The sequence below is a fragment of the Ambystoma mexicanum genome, chromosome 14 (genome assembly GCF_040938575.1).
Source record: "Ambystoma mexicanum isolate Mex_15411 chromosome 14, UKY_AmexF1_1, whole genome shotgun sequence".
Taxonomy (NCBI): Eukaryota; Metazoa; Chordata; class Amphibia; order Caudata; family Ambystomatidae; genus Ambystoma; species Ambystoma mexicanum.
The window spans coordinates 169,627,848-169,654,243 of record NC_090940.1 but is presented as its reverse complement, the minus strand read 5'-3'; the positions used below and the strand labels follow the sequence as shown (position 1 = coordinate 169,654,243).

General features: G+C 48.1%; 1 protein-coding gene across 1 annotated transcript in view; it reads right to left on the bottom strand.

Annotated features, from left to right (window-relative positions):
* GANC (glucosidase alpha, neutral C) overlaps positions 1–26,396 on the bottom strand; it is a 730,404-nt gene that overhangs the window by 282,960 nt on the left and 421,048 nt on the right. Inside the window, 1 exon segment of the mRNA XM_069638822.1 lies at positions 4,491–4,634. Coding sequence (XP_069494923.1) covers positions 4,491–4,634 — 144 coding nt within the window.

Genomic DNA, 26,396 nt, shown 5'->3' with positions numbered 1-26,396 from the left:
GTCTCAAAGTTAAGAAGGAAAAAAAGAAATTGCATAAAGACATACATAGATTAAAAATAGAGGGAGTGGTGGGTACTGATGCAAGGATAAAAAAATGCAAACAAAAATACCGTAATTGGGTGAAATCCTATGCCCTTATGCGCGACCAAGAACGCGGTGAAGCCATGTTGAAGCTTATAAAATCAAACAACTGCAGAGAAATTTGGCGAATCATGAACAAATTTTCTCGTAATCAAGCCGACACAATGGCTAGTGGAGTCGCTGAGAGTGACTGGAAAAGCCACTTTAGCAAAGTGTTTGCGATTGAAACCAACCAAACGATTCCAGCACAAATAGAAACTAAAGCCAAATGGGGCTGTAACGAGAACATCGAAGACATCATTGCGGCCATACTAAAGCTTAACAACTCTCGTGCAGCGGGTCCTGATGGCATCACAAATATGATGTTGAAAGCCAACAAACAAGAATGGGCGATCTTCATTAGTAACCTGTTCGCAAAGATCGCTGAGCTTAGAAAAATCCCGCCCTCTTGGACTACAGCGATTATAGTACCCATCTTTAAGAAGGGAAATCGGGCGGATCCGGCAAACTACCGCCCAATCGCTTTACTCGATACAATCGGAAAGGTGTTTGCTGGCTTCTTACAAAAGAAACTCTCTGCTTGGGCTAAGTCGAAGAATATCAATGACTGCCGTCAAACCGGCTTCACTAAGGGAGTCGGCACAGAAATCAACTTGACCCTGGTAACCATATTAAAATTGAACTCCATAGAAAAACGGTCAAAGTTATTCATGGCCTTTATCGATATGCATCAAGCATTCGATACAATAAATCGTACAAAACTATGGCTGAAGCTAACCACGTGGGGCTGCCCAGAGAACTTATTACAGCCCATTAAAGCACTACACACGATGACATCTATACAGATCCGACTAAACGAAAAAGGAAATTTATCAGACTCAGTGATGACACATAGGGGCGTGAAACAAGGCTGCCCAATTGCTGCGTGCCTATTTAAACTTTACATCGCAGACATCCCTGTGGCACTGAAAAATGTAAAGTGTTTTCCGCCAAAAGTAAATGGACAGCACATCAATTGTTTAACGTGTGCTGATGACATCGTTCTAGTTGACACAACCCAGATAGGACTGCAACGCTTCTTAACTAAACTACACCAATATATGACTACAAATGACTTAAAAATAAATGTAAATAAAACTAAAATAATGCAAATTGGATCGGCCAAAGGCTCCAAAAATAAAAACTTTGTGTGGAAGATCGATGATAATCCAATTGCTGAAATCAACGATATCCGATATCTTGGGATAACGATAAATAAATCGATCCGAGAATGGAGCTGGGTACAGGATATCACACAACGTATGAAAACGCTGGCACTTCAAGGTCGTCGAATTCACAATCTCTATGGCAAATTTTCACTAATACCTGTCAGAACATTTTACTATCAAAAGGCAATACCCGCCATCACCTTCGGGTCAGAAGCTGGGTGGAACTTAGACTATCAAATTTGGGCCAAGCTAGAAAGCATGTTTTGGAAGACAGTGCTACAGCTACCAAAACATGTTTCAATTATTGCCATTAGACACGAGTTGGCTCTAGATGAATTATACTCTAGTGTCCTTTGGAAATCTCTAGCGCTCATACGAAAGATGCAGATGCCAAATCCGGAACCAGCGTACGAAATATTTGCCACATCAATCAGACATCTGCACACAGATGTAACTTTAAAATGGGTCCAAGGTGTAAGGGAGATCATGCTTGCTGCAGACATCAAGATGGAGCTGCTCCTTGCGCAACCCCAAATTGCAAAACGCAAGATATATGAATGGGCCTGGATGACAAACTTAGAAAAACTAGATGGGTTAGCTTCTGCACTAAAACTTGGACCTATAAAGAACCAACGGAACGTAATGCCAAGCTATTTGGTGCAATTTCCATCACGTTACCATCGAGATAAATTTCTCCGCCTGCGACTAAATGTCATTAAAGTAAAGGAAATGCTATTCATGAGACATGATCAGGCCACTTTGGATAATATCTGTCGACACTGTGGAGCTGCAGTAGAATCCTCTAGACATTTAATAGCAGAATGTGTAATCCTTACAGATCTACGAACACTCCATCTAGCGAAGTTCGCGCCCTTGAACATGAATATGGATGAGTGGTGGTTTCGCGTTCTAAATGGAAGCTCGGTCCACTTGACATGCGCAGTTATAAACTTCATGGATTCAGTGATATATCGTAGATGAACAGAAAGTGATGTCGAAGATAGCGATGAGCAGCTAGACCACCAGACTATAAATAGAGATGGGAAAGAGAAAATGGGAATAGTGGTGAAGTGAATGTTTTGTAACAAAAGTGAATGTTTTGTAATAAAAGTTTGTAATAAACTATAAATTACAAATAAACAAAAGAAAAAATAAAGACAGAGGGGCAAATGCGATAAATAAAGATTGTTCACAGTGGTTTGGTGAAAGAAAGGGGAAAGAGGAGTGGCAGGGAAACTACCCTTCTGATAGAAGATATTCAGGAGCAGAGAAGCATAGTATGTGACAATCACAAGTGTGTAACAAACAGCACCAGTGTGGTTCTTTTATGCCATGAAGAGATTCTTGATGTTATGAAGCATGAGACATTGCTAATTATTGGAAGCTAAAATCTTTACCACAGAAGTACTTGAAGTTAGTAGTTTATTCTGGCTTGGCAGGGGAGTGCACCAGGTCAGGGCACTGTGTAGTCTTTTGTTCTGTTCTGGCAGGAGCGTACACCAAAACAGAGAACTTTGTGGTAGTGGTCCGGGCAGGTGAGCAGACCCTTTGTTGTCAAGTTGGAAACAAAAGAACTGAACTAGAATTGTATTACAAGACAGGATTTCCTTACTCTTTGGAACTGTTTAATAGAATCCTTCTTGAATCTGGGGAAGGGGAATTGACCCAGATTGGAAGGAGAAACAGTTATCAGATTGTGGATGTAACTGTTATATTTGTCAATTTTGATTTGCCATACAGTACCTATTTGAATTGTGTATGTACAAGTGTGAGGGACAGAAACCTTTTGTAAGAGTGTTTCCTTTAGTTTATTTTAGGCAGGGAAACCCTTGTCAGGGTTGTGAGGCCGTTATCCAACATTTTAAGTTAATAAAATGGCATCTTTTGAAAAATCTTCACAAAGTTGTCCGCCTCACATTTCTGACCCCTCAAAATGATCACGACTCAGGAAGGATTACACAGGGTTAACTGGCGAGAGTCGAGGGGATGCACAGTCGTGTGAATCTGTGAGTATAAGCATGTTCATCGCATATTTTCTTTTAGAAATAGTTACATATTGTGTATGATACTCTTTAGCCACATTAAAAGTGTCGGCCAAACAAATTAAAGACAGCCTCTAATATTGATTGTAATGAAAAAATGTAATGCAACACAAACGTGGAAAAATCGCCCATGCATCAAGTCACATAAACAAAATAAAAATAGAAAAAATAGTGTGCAAAAATCATAGCAGCATGAATAAAAACAATCACAAAAAGTTAATGGAATGCCAAGTGGAAAAAGCAATGTAGCAAGCAGCACTGGAACAAAGGAAACTCCTTAAAGCAACATTCCACAGTTTTCTCCACAAACACAGTTGCATTAGCTTCTGCATGGATAACACTATAGGATAACTTTAACTATGATGCACCCTTTCTGCATCAGAGAGCAGTTGAGTGACATTATGGTACCACGATATACTGTGCAAGAATTCTGTTAGGGATCTAAAGCTCTCTACAGCTAGACCCAAAAAGACATTTTATAACTGTGATGACATCCCAAATGATTGACCAGGGGATCTATGGTGTTAAACATGACATTTTCTGTACATCGCTGTTTGCAAATAACTACAAATGAACCACAAAAACCAGTCTAATTGATGCTTCAGTATCTACATACACAATTCACAAGAGCAGAAGAACACTAGTCATGCAAGTTGCAAATCTTCAGTCAGCCACCAAATGTATACAAATCGTCAATGCACTACCTATTTACATAACTGTGTGGAAGGCAGTACGTGAAAGGTGGCAGCACCTGGGCACCTCATCAGCTATGTGATTTATTTCCTGGCCAGAGTTCAGAAGAGATGTGAGTTAGGGTATTCACTAAGTAGATATTAGAGTTTGGAGACCAAGTGTTGATATAGCAGCAAGCAAGATCCAGTGTTTAATGAGACAGGAAGGTCTTTGTGTTTCAATGTGAGAGATTAAGGGAGTTTATTGGTAAGATATGGTCTGGACAGACCCCTCACTTACTGAATGGTGCCAAAGTTGGAAGGATATAGTCAGTCCGGTGAGCACTCGCTAGTTTTCCTTTGCAATGTGCTGTGCACGACACTTGTAGAACTGCTAAGGCCTGGATGACCCTGCCTCCTGTCTGTTTCAATACTAGGGGGCTATGGGAACTGAATAATGGACTGTATATTATATGTAACAATCCTACCTGGTAGAATCCATATAGATTGTGGACATCGCGGTGTTCCCAGCCACCGTGGTGGACGTTGCTCTTTGGCATCGTGAGTTCCGGTGACTTGAAGACAGAAGGCTCGTTCATATCATTCCATATGAAGAGGATGTCCGTGGAATCCTGTGAATGATAGCAACGTCACAAAGGGTTTGTACAGACACATCAAAGTTTGGAAACCTCTGAATGAACGCTCAGGGGAGAAACCTGGAACATGTATTATTCACCACCCAGAACCAACTGAAATACACTAGATTTAGAGAAAGTGCATCATAACAAAAAAAACAAAATGGATAAAAGTAGAAGTTGTAACCAAAAGCAGGACCCGTCCCTAGCCAGTCATTGTTTGGTACAAAACGAAAGGTTTTTTTCTGTGATTGGGCCCTGCACGTTGAAAATAGGGCGCATTGTACAATTTAAGAAAAGTATACTAAATATATTAATCTACTTCAAAGAAGGAAAATAATGTACTGTACCTAATAAAATACCCCCAACTGTACATTGTAAATCATCCACAACGGTTTCTGTGGCATATAAAGCACAACGCAATAACTTCAGTAGTTATTACAGGCCGAGAAAGCCAATTTGATGGGGGGAGATTATTCTGTTTATAGTATATTACTCATTCTTTGAAGTCTTTGTGCAGCTAGCTTTGTTTTCCTTCCTGTAAGCATTTCATGACATCACAACTAGATGATTGTTATATAATCGGCACCAACTACAGGGTGACCGCGTTTTCCAACAGATTGAAGGGGTAATTCATAGAATTCAGCGCACAAGTGGCGCACGCGGCTGGCGCACAGTGTGCGCGTGCGAATTTCTGTGCCAGTCGCGTGCGCTAAAATCCATTTCCGCGCACAGCGTATTCATGGATTTTAGCTTCCAAAACCAGCCGTGGCGCAGAGTGGTGCAGCGACCCTGTAGCAGCGCCAGTTACGCCCCAACCCCTCCCCGTGCGCCATGCACAGCGCACAAATCCTGTACATGGTGCACAGGCCCCAACCACGAAAACGCCTGTAAAACTCCCAGCGCACCCCCCCGAATACACGTACCCCGCTGCACGGGGAGTGTCACACGCGATTGGAGCGGGGTATGTGTATAACAGGGGTTAGCGGGAAGTTTCACGGGTGAAATGCCCTGTGCGAGTGGGGTACGTGTATTCCTGGGGTGCGCTGGAAGTTTCACATGCGATAGGCCCTGTGCGAGTGGGGTACGTGTATTCCTGGGGTGCGTGGGAAGTTTCACACGCGACTGGAGCGGGGAACGTGTATTTCGGGGGTGCACGGAAAGTTTCAAACGCGAAATGCCCTGTGCGAGTGGGGTACGTGTATTCCTGGGATGCGCAGGAAGTTTCACATGCGATAGGCCCTGTGCGAGTGGGGTATGTGTATTCCTGGGTGCGCGGGAAGTTTCACACGCGATTGGAGAGGGGAACATGTATTTCGGGGGTGCACGGGAAGTTTCACACGCGATAGGCCCTGTGCGAATGGGGTACCAGTATTCCTGGGGTGCGTGGGAAGTTTCACACGCGATTGGAGAGGGGAACGTGTATTTCAGGGGTGCGTGGGAAGCTTCACAAGCGAAATGCCCTGTGCGAGTGTGGTACGTGAATAACTGGGCTTCGTAGGAAGTTTCACACGCGATTGGCCCTGTGCGAGTGGGGTACGTGTATAACTGGGGTTCGGGAGAAGTTTCACACGCGATTGGCCCTGTACGAGTGGGGTACGTGAATAACGGCTTCGCAGGAAGTTTCACACGCGATTTTGCTGTCAGAGCGGGGTACCTGAATTTCGGGGGTGCGCAGGGAGTCCTACACGTGAATTGGCAGTGTGGCTCCTCCCAGGTGTTCCCTCTACACCCTCCATGGCCCCTGCAGGCAGCCCACACCACAGGGGACTACCCTGCGCTCCTGGTCATGTCCCGCAGGCAGCCCATCCACCATGGGCATGCCCCCCAGCCAAGCCACATGTGACCTTGCACTAGTGATCACCAACTCATGTCCCACACATGTCCCCCAGCATCCCCACCCCCCAGCAGTGAGGGGCACCTGCCAGCAGACCTCCACTCATGTCCCCCAGAACCCCCAACCCCCAGCAGTGAGGGGCACCTGCCAGCAGGCCCCCACTCATGTCCCACACATGTCCCCCAGCACCCCCACCCCCCAGCAGTGAGGGGCACCTGCCAGCAGGCCCCCACTCATGTCCCACACATGTCCCCCAGCACCCCCACCCCCCAGCAGTCAGGGGCACCTGCCTGCAGGCCCCCACTCATGTCCCCCAGCACCCACGTCATGACGATCCTCAATCATGGGCCTCATGGCCACCCACATCACACCCCACGCCACCCCAGCCCAAAGACCGAACCAAGTATTGCATCCACCCACAGAAAAAAAGGCCATTACATGATACAACCCGAATGGCAAGTATGTACATGAACACATTTCCGTCACACACGCACAATGGGTGCAGGTGAATGTGAAAACCCATATCATGACATGCATGAAACCAATGAGAGAATACCACACATCGAAGTATGAAACAAAAATGTATTGAACACAACATGAATGTAATGAAAAAAAAAACACTCAATAATGGGAATAAGATAGAAATGCAGCATGTCCGAAAAAGAATAAAAAATATGAAATCAGAATCCAAAGAAATCCAAATGAAAATTTGTCCAAAGTCTCAGTCCAACAAAGCAAATCCAAGGGAAAAAAAATATCTGAAATCCATTGCGCCATGGTGAAATTAAAATAAAAAAGAGAAACATCCACTGTTCAACTATATACAAATCACCAATCCAGGGTCCATGAGCCCAACAAATTAAATGAAACCTACAAAAAAACACTACCTAATAAAGAACTATATACAAAAATGTGGTGCATTGTCCAAGCGGCCCAAAATAAACAAAAACAGAAAGGAAACCTAACACTATCTAACTATTTACAATGGCAGCGGGCTAGTCCGACGGCTCACTTTTTGATGTCCCGGGCCAGGGCATCCTCGAACTCCCGCTCAATGTCCTGGAGGCGGTCCTCTTCCATGGCCCAGAGGGTTCGCAGGGACGATGACATGTTCACCTCCAACTCCCTGCGAATTGCCTCGAGGCACCCGGCCCGCCTCAGTGCCCTCCGCATGGAGTTCTCCGCCCTGACCATTGTGAACCGTGCCTCTTCCGCCCGCTGCCGCTCTGCATCTATGGTGTGGACCAACCGCTGCCACACGGACGACACTTGGAATCCTGGGTCCTCCTGCCCTCTGGTCGATGCCTGCCCCTCCGATGTTGAAGGCCCCGAGCCATCATTGCTCCCACCATGTTGCTGCTGCTGCTGTGCCTGAGCCTGCGCCCTGGCTCTTGCTGCCTGCACGTCCTCCTCCGGCTGGGGTGCAGTTGTCGTGGTGGCCACCCCTGCTGGATGTCCGACTCCCGACTGTGGCAGGGATGTGTCCTCCACCAGCCTGGCCGCTGGGTCAAAGGCAGCTCCACAGGGTACCCAGGGTACCCAGGTAATACATGGGTGGGAAGATGGCATGGAGGACGACTGGCGCGTAGGGGGTTCAGGTGAGGAGGGCGTCGCAAGAAGGTCCAGCACACGGAGGAATCCAGAACCGGTGACCCGTCCCAGCAGGTCAACGTGGTCAAAGAGGCATCCGAGATGACGTGCAGTCTCTTCACGAAAAGACTGCAGATCACCTCGCATGCCCCGTTGACTCAACGCTATCCCGGCCAGGACAGGCTCAACACGGTCCCGGATAGCCACGTCTCCAGGGAGAGGAAGGCCAGTTGTTGTGTGCTCATCCCCTCCCTGAAAACGGGTCTGGACGTAGGCATCCCTACTGGTGCCAGATGATGCAGTGACAGGATCAGGGACAGGATTGCACACAGGCACCTCCGCGGCGGCCTGTGCTGCCTCCTGTCCCTGCCCCTGCACTGCACCACTAGCACCAGTGGAATCCCCACCTCCAGACCCCGTGTGTGTCCCTTCCACGGCCTCCTCCTCCACCAAACCCCCCACCAACCTGGATAACTCTGTGCCATCTTCCTCCATTGGACCCTGTGGGGTCTCAGCTGCCCCTTCTGCTGCCGAGGAGTCCACCTCTGACCTCTGCCTCTTGGACCTACCCTCGACAGCTGCGGCCTGGGACGCGGCACCAGACTCCTCACTCCCCAACGAGATGACAATCTGGGAGGGGAGCCGGGCCTTGCGTCTCCGGATGGTGGTGCGATCCCTGCCGCTGTGCTCCACAGCACCCTCTCCGCCCTCTTCATCAGTTGACGCTGCAGACAGGGAGAGATAAAACACAGAGATCAGGGCACTGTACAATGGACTGATACACACATGACAGTTGCACATGAGTGGCAGTGTCAAACTTCAGACATGGCATCACACTCCACGACACACATGTCATTTCAACTCACACACATGAGCATTTCCACAGCACTATTGCACCAGGCAGCAACATCCATACACATACAACAGCATGAACAGCCGGAGGTGAGCCTAACATCACATGAAACACAGGGAGTGCACTAGACATGCACACACGCCACCACACTTACATGCATGTCTACATCTCCTCCAACTGTCGCAGTGATGCGATCGCCATACATGTCACATCTGGCATTCAGCCTTCTACATATCAGTGTCACGTGCATCCATGTTGCATCACAGTTGCACACTTGTCAAGTACACACACATGCACATGTACACAGTGCAGATACATGCAGCAGGAACCACCATCTATGTGTGACACCACAACCATGCCAACGTACATACACAGAAATTCAAACATGTGTGTCCAACACCTGCATTTGCACAGCATGCTTACCAACACATACACCATTGATGTGTCTCACACCTAAGAGGACTCACATGTGGCAGCCTCACGCCCCTGTTCATACACATCCCTACATGGCCCTATGAAAACACATGTGCAACCTGCACACTACTGGCACACCACCACACGCACAGCGTCCAATCAGTATGCATGTACACTTACCGCTCGACTCCAGACGGGTCTGCCTCTCAAGGACCTGGACGTGGAGCGCTGGGCATATGTGTTCCAGGACCCTCATTTGGTGGTCGGACAGGTGGCCCTGGCACCGCTTGGCATCCGCTGCCTTCAAGAGGCGCCGGGCCTTGTTGAGGGTCCTGGACCTGAAGTCCTCCAAGTTCTTCTTGACATTTTGTAAGTCGCGGACTGCCACCCCCTCCGCGTTGATGGCAGTCACGATGTCCATCCAGATCCTGGTCCGTCCTTCATTGTCGATGCGCAAACTTCCAAAGAGGGCCTCATACTGCTCCAGGACTTGCTCCACCAGGACACCAACTTCCCTGGCACTGAAGCTCGTGGCCCTCTGCCTCTCTGGTTGGGGGTTGCCAGTGGTGCCAGATGGTGTTGTGCCGACATGGCAACCCCAGAGGCAGGAGTGGGTGGGCAACTGGGTCCTGGGGCTGGGCTGTGGAGCGATGGTATCCCAGTCGGGAGTCTTCGGTTCCAGCAGGGATGGTCACAGCAACTGCACCCCTGGCTGATGTGCAGGCAGCAAATAGCAGGGCACGTGGGCAGCAGGCAGTCAGGCAGCATCAGATGGCAGGTGGGAGCATGCTCGGGGCTCTGGGGGGCAGTAATTCGGCCTTCTGGGCAGGAGCGTGGTCTTCCGTGTGTTGTTGCGTGGCCTGCTTGATACGGAGTGATTTGACACGTGAAAATCTTGCACGTCAGCGTGTAATTCAAGGAAAGGCCCTTCGCGCGTAGGCGTGTCAGCACACGTATGCGGTTTAATTGGACCAAAGGCCCATAGCGCGTAAGTGCTTCTGTGCTTCTGTGACGTGACTCGCACAGGCGTTTCCCTCGTGACGTGGGCATAGTGGTTTGGCGCATGTGAAAAAACTGCACGTCCGCGTGTGAATGCGTGTAATCCGAGAAAAGGGCCTACACGCGTAAGTGACGTGACGCGCGCAGCCGCTTCCATCAACACGGGTGTATGTTCATAGTACACGTCCAAAAACTGCACGTCCGAGTGTCAGCTCGTGTAATTGGAGGAAAGGGCCTTAGCGCGTACACGCGTAAGTGACGCTGTACGTGTGGGCTGCTTTAAAAGGTATGTGTAGGACCCCATTCCCTTGTACGTGCTTTTCGTGGAGAGCGAGTGGGTGAATTCTGTACTTCTTGTCAGTTCACACGCGATTACTTAACAGCGTTTCAAGTTCATACTCCCTGTTACCTCTGACAGCGTTCTTTATTTTTTTTGGGCCTGTTTCCTCAAACAGCGTTCACTTCTTCTTTTGACCTGTCTCCTCAGACAGCGTACAGTTCTTCTTTTGGCGGGGGTGTTGCGTACGCGCACACGTGCGTTTTTTTTTACATTATTTTTCCAGGCAGACGGTGAGTCGCGCACGCATTTACCAACTGTGCTTGCCCTGTGTGTCGCGCACGCCTTCAGAGGTCATTGTAGGCTGCATGTAACACGCGTACGCTTGTTTTTGTGTTTCTGGGTGCGACAGCGTAGTGCGGGTTCATTTTTCCACGCACGTGGTCTACGAGGGGTTGCATGCACGTTACTTTTTGTTTTTGGGGTGCCTGTGCATTGTGTGACCCGTCATCTTCCCCCAGGGGTCACAGACAGCATTGCTAGAGCACTAGAGTACGAATTCCATCTAGTACCCTACCCCTTTCACCCCCAACTGCTCAGGACAATTGTTTACTGCAACTCCCATATGCACAACAACATCAGTGCCATGGTTGGGAGGCGACCAAGCGGTAAGGGAGGCAAAGGTGGCCGACCTCCAAAAGGTGGGTGTGGTGGGCGCGGTGGGGGACGTGGCCATGATTTGCAGGGTGCACCTAGACCCCCATGTGTGGAGGACCAATCAGGGACACCCATGTCCCCCCCCATGGTTGAGGGAAACGTGGCTAACACCATCCCAGCTCAACCCTTGTTGGTCCAGCCCATTGTGGCACCTGACCAGGCACAGGATGACTCCCAGGCTGACTTCCAGGTCAGCAAGTCTAAGCTACGTGTGCCAGTGCAAGTTGGTGTCACCAGGCCACGTGGATCTGGGGCAGCGATGTCATCTGCTGCCCCAAGTAGGCAGGGTGGGGAGGCTGCAGGGGCAGCTGCAGCTCTCTCCACCCCAGCTCTGAATCTCCCAGCCAGGACAGTGTTGGTCCTCGTCCAACAAACTGACATTGCCCCTGCCAACATCACACTTCAGCCAATGCCTGCACCAAGACCTATGGTCATTGTGCATTTGCACACTCCCAGTACCCAGTCCACCTGCGCTTCTGCCCCTACTGACCAGAGCGGTGCAAGCCACTCAGGCTCTGCTCCACCTTTAAAGAAGAGGAAAAAGGGTGCTCTGGCACTACAGGCTGAGACCCCAGACACGGCTACACAGTCCGGCACATCAAGGAAGCCTAGCTTTAATGACCCCGAACTTGATGCACTTGTGACCTATGTGTCGGCACATAGCCGCAAAATGTTGGTGACTGCAGGGTGCAAGACCACACCTGGTCAACGTGGGGCACACTGAAAGACCATCGCGGACCGCATAAGTGCCCTTGGATTTGTGAGGCGCACAGCTGATGATTGCTACACGCGGTGGAATGACCTGAAACGCAGCGCAAAGAACAAGTTGGCCTCAAATCATGCCGCTACTCTGGTGACTGGCGGTGGGTCTCCACAAGAGGACAACAAACTCACTGAACATGAATCTGTTGCTGGGACCTTCGTCACAGAGGAACAGATCCAAGGTGTGGGAGATCTACCTGATTATGACGCATTGTCCAGTGAGTGCCCATGCGTGTGTGTGTGTGTAATCCATTTGTATGTTGTTTGGGTGACGGGTTCTGATTGAGTGCCAGGTGAGGGTGTGTACTCCTGAGTGTTATGGGTCACCCATCTGCTTCCTCCCATACATTCACGTGCCTTGGATTTGGGTATGACTGTATCCCTTCTGCCCACAGTTGCCAATTAGGCCCACATTAGTGCACTGTACCTTGAACTGTCATCTTGCAACTACATTGTTCAGATTTTGTAAGTGTTCATTCAGCCTGATTGTTTCCACTCTCCCATTTTTACTACGCATTTTTCTGCCCCATTGCAACATATGTGATATGCTTCGGTCATTGTTTACAGGCCACACTGGGCCACTATTTTTACCTGGTTATGTTCATGATTACACCATTCAGGCAGATGGAGTATTGGCCTGCAGACATTTTTTATTAGGGCTGTTTGCATGTGCAAGATGACAGATGTTTCCTTTAATGTTAAAGTGACCAACCATTGATCAGCCCACAATGACTGTATTATTGGACACTGGATGTGTTTCAGTGTGTGGCACATGCATATCTAGCAACACTATTCAGCATTAATCTTCGCATCATGTCGATGTGACATGAATGTGTGACAGTACTCATTCACTGACATATTGCTGTAGTTTTGTAATTTGACATGGCTATGCTACATGACATCTGTGTGGTGGCATGTGTCATGTATGTGTATTGGACATGCCACTCACAGACTGATGTGTGATACCAGTGCTACCCAACATGCTGCAAATGTGTTGCTTTTCCATCTTGGTCTCCCCAGTGTCTGCCTTTTTGACTCCACTTCCAACTCTTTGACAATTCATGCATGGCAGTGTTATAGTCATGTGGGACATGTGTAAATCATGTACTGGATCTCTGGCTTGTTACGGCCTATGTGTGTGCTATGGTGCTCATGCCTGTTTCCATTTGTTGTCTTTCATGTTTTTGCAGGTGATGACGCACTTGATGCTGTTCAGGTTGAGGAGATGGTGCAGACCCAGGAGGAATCTCAGGCACAACCGGGCACCAGTGGGGGACGTGGTGTGGTGGTGGGTGAAAACCCAATGTTACTGCAGACCATACTGTCCAGGGGTGCCTCTGGGTGCACCTCCCCAGACCTCTATTCAGGTGCTCAATTGGATGATGAGACTTATGTGCCGTCGCAGGTAAGTGTTTCTGGCAGGGATTCTGTTCTGTCCAACTCACCTGCACCAGGGGTAGAACCCTCTGTGGGGATGTCAGTGTTGGTAGGTCTGCCTTTGGCGGTTACGGATGCAGGGTCACACTCCACAGCATCTGATCCTGTTCCTGGGCCAGCAGATCAGAGGGGGAATGCAGTCCTGCAGCCTCAGGCAGTGCCAGCACACCAAGGTGCAGATAGCCTTGCCCCAAACAGGTGTGGTGCCCGTCGACGCGGTGGCCGTGCGCCACCAGGCAATACTGTATGGGAAAACTCCATGTACGGTATGGCAACCCAACTGGCAGCATCACTAGAAATGATGGCTCAGGCAATAGAGAGTGTGGCCACTTCCATTATCCCCCTTGAAAGGCAGATGGAGCAACAACAGCAGGCAACAGACTCCATTTGCCAATCACACAGGGAAGACATGTTGGTGTCCAACAGGGACCGACGGGCGGCACTGGAGACTCTGCGTGAATCCATATCAATAGAGTCCCAGGGCCACAGGGAAGCCCTGAGGGTAGAACTACATAACCTCAGGCAGACTCTGGTTGAACTTGAGGCTTCCAGTAATTTAAGGGCAGAACAGCAGCTGGAGCAGCTCACATGTTCGCTCTCAGCTGAGCTGCATGCAACACGTGAGGAGATCCGGACATCACGCGAGGCCATGCATGCAGAAATGCAGCCAACCCGTGACGTGCTGCATGGGGATCTCCGCACTTTAATCCTCCAGAATCAGACCTTCCAGACCCGCATGCTTGCTGCCATGGAGGACCATACCAGGGCTTTGCGTGGGCTGCCTCCCATAGTGCCACCACCTCCTGATGCAGCAGCAAAGGGTGAGCAGAGCGACAGCAGTTCTCCCACAATGGCATAGCCGTGCAGGCCATGAGCCCAAGGAGGTATTTTTTTTCCCGCAACATCCACGCAGGTGGGTGTTGGTGTGCACCCTGTCCTCGAACCTCCTGGGTGGCCTGCCCACCCCCCCCCCCCGCCCCCACATGGCCATTTTTGATTTTTATTTTACAGTGTGTTGCCTTGTGTGGCTCCTGTGAGCTTCCACTGCATTCCGGCTGGGCACATGCAGGCTTGTCCTGAGTTTGGGTTAGATTCTTGGGTTTGTGAGACACACACCCCTCCTGCGTCCCGTTTCCATGGGCTTGCAAAGGGTGTGACCAAGTGACAGTGAATTACACAGTGCCGTTGGGCTCCCATGAGCTGTGTGGGCAGTCTGTAGTCAATACTGTGTAGACATCCCTAGTGGATATTGCTGTTATATTGTACACTGCATGGTGTATTGATATGTGCTTGTGCATCCATGTCTTCCTCCTAATTTGCAGGTTCCTTGTTCATGTCTTCACAAGGCCGTCTACTTTGCAGATGCAGTTCATGTTGTATGCAGTACACTGAGACATTTGCGTGGCAGCAACACTCTACAGTTGGAAGGGGTCGATGTGCTGGCGTATTCAGGTTGTAAGACTACCAATACTTGAACTTAGGACTGTCATGTTTTTGCATTTTCCATGGTGTGTTGCAGCATTGTGTTGGTGGTAAGTATTTGGTAATGTTTGCTGTTAGTTATACATTACTGGGAGCATATTGTGTGTGGGTGTCAAGGCGAAGTCCGTCCCAACGCGGAAGTAGCAAGAACTCCTACCTCCCCTTGACGGTCTTGGCGCCTGGATTAGCTGAAACGCAGGTCAACGCGACCCCCACGGGGAAAGAGGGTTAGGGTCCACGGATTGGATGTGTTTTGGGATGGTAGGGTAACCGGATTGAGGGTTAGGGAGAGGTTATGGATAGGGAGGGGTTTTGGGGATGAGTTGTTCCCAGACTCTGACCTTCTGAGTCTGGACTACCTTCACCTTGGTAGTTGCCTTTTTAACTCCTTGGGCATTCATTCAGTCATGCATTCTAACCACATACATGCATTACCCTCAGACTGGAACCCAGCACTTGTTCACCTCATTCACAAGTTTGCTCCGGTCTTGGATTTCTATAAACACAATATTCTAACTGACTTCATATGCAGATAACGTTTCCCCCTTTTACATACCACCACAGGGTAAACATAAATTCAAATATAATGCTTTGGTCACATAATGCACTTAGCTCTAGTGTTCCAAGTGTTCCAGTGCGCTTCTTCCGCCCGCCGGCTCCGCAGACTGTGCGTTGCGAAACAATCAGGTCGTTGTAGGTAGCGATTCACACCTGACAAAAAGGAAGAGAATTAGCTTTGCCCTTTCACGCCTTTTGGCTTTTCACAAGTGCTCGCAACTGCGAATACGGCATAGAATGGCCCGCAACAGGCGAGCATACTGTACGCTTGCACCCGCAACTGGCGAATGCATGTCACATGCAAGTTTAGTGGGTTAATGGTTAGTTCGCGAACTTCCGCGTATCTCCCCCGAAGTTATTAAGGTTTCTCAACAGCCACTGGCAAGCGGAGTCTCTTTCCGGTGTTAAACTTCCCTCTGGTAACTTTAAAAAGGAGACAGGGTACTTATCTTTGACATCGCGGGGCCTGAAGGTGTGTCCAGTGGCGAGGGCGGCCCCGCGAGAAGCTTTGCTGGAGCTCCGTCAGATGCGTCCTCTCGGCAGCAGAGTCGAGCAAGGACAAGCTTTCCGGGATCGTGCATGCGCGGTAGTTTCTTTGCGCATGCGCGTTGCGACGGGCGTTGTCCAGGGCGTTTCCTGGGCTGCTGGAGCTGTAGCTTCAGGCCCGGGGCTGCTGGGAAGCGTAGTCTTCCTTGGGTTCTGTGTCCTGCACACCTTTTACCCCTACACCAAGCACATCTGCAATGGGGACAAAGGTGGCAGCGACTCAGAAACGTTCCCCCCACAGTCCCTGCAACCATCCTGCCTCTGTTCTTACCTTGAGGGCGTAATGCGGGCCGTGGGTTTCTGACAGTACATCCCCTCCCCGCAGAAGGGCCAGGTTTTGTGGGATGATTGTGATGAAATAAGCGCACTAACCTAGGGGCATGCACATTGGTGGCAGGTTCCCAGGACCTATCCTCAGGGCCGAACCCCACCCAATCAACCAAGTAATGCAATTTACCCCCTCTCACTCGTGAATTCAGTATGGCCTTAACTTCGTACTCTGGGTACCCTTCTATGAAGACAGGTGGTGGTCTTTCCATGCGCATATGGGGCTTTGCTGGTTTTAGGAGCGCTACGTGAAATACAGAGTGAACCCTCATGTGGTCTGGAAGACGAAGTCGCATTGCTACTGGGTTAACACTTGTGTAATGCGAAATGGGCCTATGAAGCGGGGCTTCAATTTTCGAGAACCTGGGAGATGCAAATGTCGCGTTGAGAGCCAAACCTTATCACCCACTTGATATTTCGGGTTAGCACGGCGCTTTCTGTCAGCATACTTCTTGGTTGTGTTCTTGGCTGTGATCAGGTTTTGTCGGGCCTTTTTCCAGATCTGCCTTAACTGAGCCACTTTGGTTTGTACTGATGGCAATGCATCCGGAGTTCGTTCTCCACTTGGCTGCACGAATGGGTTGTATCCGTAAGTCATGAAAAAAGGAGAATATCCTGTGGAGGCATGCTGAGAGTTGTTATAGGCTAGTTCTGCTAACCACAAGAGTTCAACCCAACCCCCTTCAGCTCCATGTGTAAAACAGCGAAGGTACTGTTCTAGCGTCTGATTCAGTCGCTCAGTCTGTCCGTCGGTCTCGGGATGGTAACTACTAGACATCTGCAACTGTATTCCTATTTTCTTACAGAAATGCCTCCAAAACTTTGATGTAAACTGCGATCCTCGGTCCGAGACTAAGTGTTGTGGTATTCCGTGCAGACGAACGACATGTTGTAGAAAAAGATTTGCAAATTCCTCCGCCGTCGGCTGGCCGCAACTGGGTATGAAGTGGGCCAGTTTAGTAAACAAATCTATTACTACCAATATCGTGGTTTGACCCTGATCCGGGGGCAGTTCAACAATGAAGTCCAATGATACTGTATGCCACGGCTGTGAGGGAGTGGGTAAAGGTCTCAACACTCCTGCTGGTTTCTTGTGATCCGTTTTATTACGAGCACATATTTCGCAATTTGCCACATATTCTCGAACATCTTTGTGTAAGTTGGGCCTCCAATAGTGCCGTTGAAGTAGTTCTTGTGTTTTGTTCACCCCCGGGTGACCAGCCAATGGGGAGTCATGGCACCATTTGAGGGCTTGAGCCTGTAGACTTTTAGTCGGTAAATATATTTCTTTGCCTTGGAACGGTATGCCTTCCTGTAAAGAACGCTTTAGCTGTGGATCTTCCCATTGAAGTAACTCTTTCGCTGTCATGGCATTCCCCACCTGTTCCAGTAAGGTATTGGTTACACTCCCTACGATCTTGGTTAAAGGCACAATGGGTTTTGCCGCTTCCTCAGGTCTAGGAGAAACTGGTAATTCCGGATATCTGGAAAGTATGTCTGCCTTCTTGTTCTCCTGTCCGGGTCGGTATGTTACCACGAAATCGAAGTCTGCGAAATACATTGCCCATCGTAATTGCCGTGGAGTGAGAGCTCGTGCCGACTTTAGGAACTGGAGATTGCGGTGATCCGTCAGCACCGTTATGGTGTGCCTTGCTCCCAGTAGGTAGTGCCTCCATTCTGTAAAAGCCGCCTTTATAGCTAGTAGCTCGCGGTCTGCAACAGTGTAATTTTGCTCTGCAGGGTTAAGTTTTCTTGAGTAATAAGCGACTGGGTGTAAACGCCCTGATTGGTCTCGTTGTGATAATATCGCTCCCAGCGCATAACTAGAAGCGTCTGTTTCCACCAGAAATGGTAACGTTGGGTCCGGGTGTAACAGAACGGAGGCTGTAGTGAACGCCTCCTTTAATAACTTGAAACTGTGTTCTGCCTCGGAATCCCACACAAACTTTTTACCTTTCTTGAGCAGGCGGGTAATGGCTAAGCTTTTCTCCGCAAACCCCTTCGGTAGAAGTTTGCAAATCCTAGTACTGACTGTAGTTCTTTGACATTCTGCGGGGCTGGCCAATCTAGAATTGCTTGTACCTTATGCGTATCCATTTTTACGCCTTCGGGAGAGAGTATGAAGCCCAGGAATTCCAATGTGGTACAATGAAATGTACATTTTTCCAATTTAGCGAACAGATGGTGTTCTCGCAAACGTTGCAGAACGGATCTGACATGTTGCACATGTTCGTCCTTATTCCGGGAGTAGATCAGTATGTCATCGATATAAACAACGACGAAAATGTCTAGGAAACCACGTAGAACTTCATCCAAGAAGTGTTGAAAGGCGGCGGGTGCGTTACAGAGACCGAATGGCATGACCTGGTACTCATACAGTCCAAATTTCGTTCTGAAGGCGGTCTTCCATTCGTCCCCTTCACGCACCCGCACCAGGTGGTAAGCACCTCGTAAGTCCAACTTGGTGTAGATTGTGGCTCCTCGTACTTGATCCAGCAGAACCGATATCAACGGTAGGGGGTACCGATTTTTGATTGTAATGCGGTTTATTGCACGATAGTCGATACATGTCCTGAGATCTCCAGTTTTCGTCGGAATGAAGAATAACGGTGAAGAAACGGGGGAAGTGGAGTGACGAATAAACCCATTCTGGAGGTTGGTGTCTATATACTCTTTGAGATGTTGGTTCTCAGATTCCGTCAAAGCGTAAATCCGGCTGCACGGCAGGGCGGCTCCTGGTTCCAGATCTATCCTACAGTCAAACGACCTGTGCGGTGGCAACATTTCTGCCGCCTTTTTGCTAAAAACATCCTGAAACTCTTGGTATTCTTGCGGTAATCCCACTAGCGGCTCTCCTTTGCTTTCTTGTGTGGCCCCTAGAACCTGCACCATATGTCCCAATTCTTTAGTGCACTGAGTCCGGCAGAGACTAGAAGAGAAACACACTGTTCCACGTGCCCAGTCAATTGCCGGGTTATGTAGCGCCAGCCAAGGCAGCCCCAGGATGAAGCCAAACTGGGGGGCGGCGATGACATCGAATTGAATGCGCTCTTTATGCCCTTGGATGTTCAAAATCATCTCCCCCGTTTGCTGTGTCACTGGTCCGGATGTCAACAGAGATCCATCGACTGATCGAACCTCTTCATGTGTGTTCTTAGTGGCAACTGGTAAACCCAATTTAACAGCATAATCAGAATCCACAAAGTTACTGGTTGCTCCTGAATCCACCATTAACGTGATGGCTTGATCCCTTTGGCGTGTCTGAAGAATTCCAGTAACGGTAACATGGGCTTTGTGTACCTGTGTCACATTACCCAATAAATGCTTGGGGGCGCTGTGATGATTTTGGCTCGGCAGATCCCCCCTCCTTACTGGCGAGTGTTGGCGTTTCCCGACGAGGTGGTGTTCTTTGGCTTAGCTCCACAGTCTTTCACAAAGTGTCCTGACTTGCCACAGTACATACACAGCTTTTCTCTTCTGCGTTTCTCCCTTTCTTCTTTGGTGATCGGTCCTCGAATTGTTCCGATTTGCATGGGTTCAGTTTCCGACTTCTCTGTTGCTTTGCCCGAACCAGGTGCAGCTCTTGGGTAATCCAATTTTGTCGAATACTGTTTAGCCTCCGATTTACGTCTGTCTTGCCTCCTTTCTCCTTGCCTGTGATCTAAACGTAGAGCTAACTCTATCATTCCCGTGCAGGTGGTTGGTTGTGGGTCCACTTGCACTATAAGGTCTTTCAACTCCTCCCTAAGGCCTTGATAAAATAGGACTAGTCTTTTTTCATGGGGCCACTCTGCTTCAACCACTAATCTATTGAACGTTGTAACATACCAGATGAGTTCTCTACTTCCCTGCCGCAAGGTAAGTAACTCCCGATCCCGGATCAAGGAGGCCGCCTTCCTATCAAACATTTTACCGAACTCCTCCTGAAATACACCCCAATCATACAGTAAAGCATCGTCCATCTGTACCAGGGGGGTAGCCCATGCCGCAGCCTCCCCCGTGAGATAGGAAAGCACGAAGGCTGTGCGGGACTGGGCCGAACGAAAGATTGATGATTTGGTCAAGAAATGCAACTGGCATTGGGTCATAAATATGGAGAACTTTTGTGGGTCCCCCCGTACCTTTCTGGGGTGGCTAAGGGCATGGGCGGCTCCATGGTCACTTGAACCTGCACTGGGGTAGGAGGAGGCCCATCAGGCAGGGGTTTACCTTGTGCTGTGAGTTCCTGCACACGGTGAGCTAGTGTTGCATAATCCTGCCTTGTTGCCTCTAAAGCATCTTTTAGTTCATGTAGGACGCGAGCTATGTCTTCCATGGTTCCGGAGTTCGTGCTACTTGGGCGTGTAAAAATACGTGGGTCCGTGCTTCTGTCAAGGCGAAGTCCGTCCCAACGCGGAAGTAGCAAGAACTCCTACCTCCCCTTGACGGTCTTGGCGCCTGGATTAGCTGAAACGCAGGTCAACGCGACCCCCACGGGGAAAGAGGGTTAGGGTCCACGGATTGGATGGGTTTCAGGATGGTAGGGTAACCGGATTGAGGGTTAGGGAGAGGTTATGGATAGGGAGAGGGTTTTGGGGATGAGTTGTTCCCAGACTCTGACCTTCTGAGTCTGGACTACCTTCACCTTGGTAGTTGCCTTTTTAACTCCTTGGGCATTCATTCAGTCATGCATTCTAACCACATGCATGCATTACCCTCAGACTGGAACCCAGCACTTGTTCACCTCATTCACAAGTTTGCTCCGGTCTTGGATTTCTATAAACACAATATTCTAACTGACTTCATAAGCAGATAACGTTTCCCCCTTTTACATACCACCACAGGGTAAACATAAATTCAAATATAATGCTTTGGTCACATAATGCACTTAGCTCTAGTGTTCCAAGTGTTCCAGTGCGCTTCTTCCGCCCGCCGGCTCCGCAGACTGTGCGTTGCGAAACAATCAGGTCGTTGTAGGTAGCGATTCACGCCTGACAAAAAGGAAGAGAATTAGCTTTGCCCTTTCACGCCTTTTGGCTTTTCACAAGTGCTCGCAACTGCGAATACGGCATAGAATGGCCCGCAACAGGCGAGCATACTGTACGCTTGCACCCGCAACTGGCGAATGCATGTCACATGCAAGTTTAGTGGGTTAATAGTTAGTTCGCGAACTTCTGCGTATCTCCCCTGAAGTTATTAAGGTTTCTCAACAGTCACTGGCAAGCGGAGTCTCTTTCCAGTGTTAAACTTGCCTCTGGTAACTTTAAAAAGGAGACAGGGTACTTATCTTTGACATCGCGGTGCCTGAAGGTGTGTCCAGTGGCGAGGGCGGCCCCGCGAGAAGCTTTGCTGGAGCTCCATCAGATGCGTCCTCTCAGCAGCAGAGTCGAGCACGGACAAGCTTTCCGGGATCGCGCATGCGCGGTAGTTTCTTTGCGCATGCGCGTTGCGACGGGCGTTGTCCAGGGCGTTTCCTGGGCTGCTGGAGCTGTAGCTTCGGGCCCGGGGCTGCTGGGAAGCGTAGTCTTCCTTGTGTTCTTTGTTCTGCACACCTTTTACCCTTACCCCAAGCACATCTGCAATGGGGACAAAGGTGGCAGCGACTCAGAAACGTTCCCCCCACAGTCCCTGCAACCATCCTGCCTCTGTTCTTACCTTGAGGGCGTAATGCGGGCCGTGGGTTTCTGACAGTGGGCAATTTCCATTAGGGACAGTGTACTTTGTGACACTTGTGTCAGGTCTTGTGCATTGCTTTGTTTGCTTTCACATTGCATGACTAGCCATGGTGTGTTTGGTGGTGGAGCTGGGGAGGGGTTGGGTGACATGGCGCTGTTCTCATGTTGTATTTAGCAAGGGGGTAAATATCTGCAATCAACTGGAACAAGAGAAGACCGCAGTTGTCCAGGAGTCTACTCCCCATGCAGAAGCGTGGCCAACAATCTCTGCCAACGCTGATGGCATCATAGGATCTGGAGATACCTATCCACAATCCCCACAACTCACTCAAATTCCTCCGTCCACAGGTGAAAAGACAAATGGTGCGAATACCCTTAACACACCAAATGAAATTGATATTTCAGCTCTATGTTCAACAAATGAAGTGGAGGACTCCAATCCAAGTGGAGGAAATAGCGCTGGCCAAAAATCTAGCAAGGGCAAAACCTACGATATATTTCTGAAACCCAACCTGATCATTCCAAGTCAAGAACTCGAAAAGAAGTCAAAAAATCAAAAATGCAAGAGAAAACGAAATAATCTAGGCTCAAGAAAATTTCTCAGGAACCTGAAGGCAGTGAACGTCTTTGTAAACGCAGAACAGCCGAGCAAAAGTCTCCAAAAAGCTCTGACAAATTCTAAAACAAACGAAAAACCTATTGCAGAAGACACAATTGTCATAGAGGACAGCGCAGAATTTGTACAGAGCGAACTCCTTGACTTTTCTACCTACGAGGAAGAGTCATGCAATGAGGAAACTGAAGAGCAAACTGTGGAGAATTCTGAGAATCCAAGTTTTCCGCAACCTGAGAATAAGCAGGTGATAAAACACACACAAGACATAGCAAGCCGTGGAAGAATCTGCCAATTAATACTGCCTATTGAAGACCCAAAAGCCCCAGATCCAGTACAACAAAAGATCAAGTTCGAGACAATGGACGAGAAAAGAAATCGGCTAAGAGCTGCTAATGGTCCGATTGAAACATCACACAACCGAAATGATTCCGGAACTACAATAAAAGGTCCAAAGGTGATGGACGCCCCTGAAACTTCGAGTTGCCACACTCCACCCTGTAAATACTTGTTTAAAACATACCCAAAGGATCTCACAGTAAGATCAATCACTAACAAGAATGTCAGTACCAGCAGACAAGTCGCTCAAAAAAATAACCTGCAAAGTGTGATTCATAAAAAGTCTGGGAGGCACGTTTTGATTCTGGAACGCATCTTAGACACAAAAGATGGCCTAACGCTAAATAGAAATAACGTTCTTCGCCTATTACACCATGTGCCCGGCCTTCGGTCCATAGAGTCAAACGACATTCAAACAGTCGAATTTGTAAGTGATCATCAAAACGACAAAGTTCGGCTTCACATTGACTCCAGACTAATATGTGACCTACTCTTGAATGCGATCCAGTTCCTACTGACCTTGGGATTTGACATTCATGAAGAAAGAAACACATCACGGGAAGACAGATTTTCCATCGACACCCAAAGTGAAAACCCGGCAGATGTCAAAAGTCTTGACAAACATGTTGTGAAACTTGATGCGGCTCAACCAGGATCCACCAGCGAACACGCAACTGAGCGACCAACAATACTCCAGATTGAAAAGGAGTCTAGCGACAAAAACCAAGTACGCTTTACACTTGGCGAACAAATAAAAATCACAATAAATGGAAATTCAAACCCAGCAATAATCGAAAACGACAAAACACAAGGTGCAGAAATGCAAAGTAAGTGCTCAAACTGGAATTGGCTAGCAGGTGCCTTAGGCAGCAAATCAAGCTAACGCCAACAAGGGCCAGACGGCCCGTTCATAAACATACTCTCTTGGAATACGAGAGGATTTACACATTTATTTAATGACACAAAAAACTGGAGTAATGATCACACCGTCATCTGCTTACAAGAAACATGGATGGCAACCTGTCCTGTATCTGATGAATACGAGCTGGCTATAAACCCGGCCATCACAAGAGCCAAGGGACGTCCATCCGCTGGTCTCTTAATAATGATAAAGAAGAACTCTGGCTGGAACTTAGAGAAAACAATAAACGTATCACCTTTTATACAGTATTCTGTGATTGCAGCAAAAAATGAGGTGAATAACAACAGAACCCGATTTCACATCATCAACATCTACTGGCATCACAAGAATGCAGGGAAATACAAATTCATAACAATGGTGTGCGACCTAATTGATGGAATAAACAGTGTTCATCATAACCCAAACATTATCTGCTGTGGTGATCTTAATCTGGACTGCGTGAATGAGGCGAAGATGCTTGGACCCAAAACTCCGCTACAAAATCTGGCAAAAAAATGGTGTGATGAGCTCGAGGAAAGAAATGTCATCATCTCAAATGGGAACATCATGGGGGATATTCCACCAAAAAAAACGTGGAGATCTCTGAAGCAGACCTCTACCATCGACTATTTCTTCATATCTGACAGTCTGCAACAACGAGTCATTGCACTCAACATCACAGCAAACTCGAACAGTGATCATAGTCAACTAGAACTGGTAATCAAAATGTCGAACATCAAAAAGCCACAACAATGGCACAATCAGATATATGTTGAACCCAACAGATCCCGATTGAGAATAAAACCCCATGAAGTAAAGATCCTAACAAAATCTTATGACAAGCATATTCTGAGTACAACAGAACAGAGAGCCGAATATAATTGCCTTCTACAACAATTTATGATGGTAGATTCGGGGTTGAGAAGACCTTCTCTTCAACCAATACACCGATATGACAAACAAGTTCGCGAAAGAAAACAACAACTGCGAAAGGAATTGAGGCAACATAGAAATCTGAACATTGAACAACAAAAGAAGGCGGTTAAAATCAGCAAACAGAAATACAAAAACTGGCAAATTTCGCACAAAGCAATTATGTATCAAAACAACAGCGAAATAATGCTTGCCAGCCTCAATAACAAAAATTCCTCAGAGTTTTGGAAACTAATAAACAATACCAACTGCACGCAAGACGCAATCCAAGCAAACATGGTGAATGAAAAAGATTGGATCACCCACTATAACTCAGTATACGAAAAAAAAAGCACCACCGTCGATCCGATGCTCCCCGAGCTTTCAAAATGGGACTTGCGCTTTGACAAAGAGGACATCCTACAGAGTATCCAAAGATGCTCCTCTTCCAGGGCACCGGGACCAGATGGTTTGACGAACTTCATCCTTAAACAAAACCCTGAAGAGTGGGCAAATTTTCTGTCAAAACTATTTGCCACAATTGCTAACAAAGCAAAAGTCCCAACCAGTTGGAAAACCGCAATTGTCATTCCAATCTTCAAAAAAGGCAATAGAGCCGAACCTAAAAATTACAGACCAATTGCCTTGTTAGACGTCGTGGGAAAAATATTTGCGACTCAAATACAAAAACAACTTCAAGATTGGATTCAGGAGTCAAGCCATCTGGACACCCGCCAAGCGGGCTTTGTCAAAGGTGTAGGCTGTGGCCTAAATCTTCTTTTGCTAAATCTACTCAAGATGGAAGCAATAAAAGGAAACAAAAAGATCTACCTGGCATTTGTGGACTTATCACAAGCCTTTGACAGCATAGACAGAGAGCTACTTTGGAAAAAAATGTTTGATTGGCAATGTCCACTCAGCCTACTTTCAGCAATAAAAGCATTACATACTGACACAGAGATAAAAATAAAGCTGGACAAAAGCGGCACCCTATCGGCTCCAATAAAAACTTATCGAGGAGTGAAGCAAGGGTGCCCCCTGGCCTCTATTATCTTTAACCTATTCATCTCAGACCTAGGTGATGCATACAAAGGTGCAAACACTTTTCCTCCAAAAGTAAATGGAACAGATCTTCATTGGCTCCTGTATGCAGATGACCTTGTCCTCTTGGACTTGACGCCAATAGGCCTACAACGAAAACTCGGGATCTTAGCGAAATACATCCAGCTAAACGGATTAAATGTAAACACACAAAAATCAGAAATCTTAATCCTACAAGACCTGCAAAAGAATAAAGATCCCATTGGAAAAAAAAAGTTCACGTGGAAAATGAACGATGAAAAAATTGAGCAAAAAAAACAATCTCTGTATTTGGGCATGCTGCTCAGCTCGAGCATAAACGATGCTCCATGGGTGGGAAAAGTCAAGTCAAAATGCAAACAATTGACAGCGCAGGCTTGCATTATTAACTCAAAATTCGGGAAACACTCACTAACACCTGTCTTAACATTTTATAAGACAAAAGTTATACCGGCCCTGAT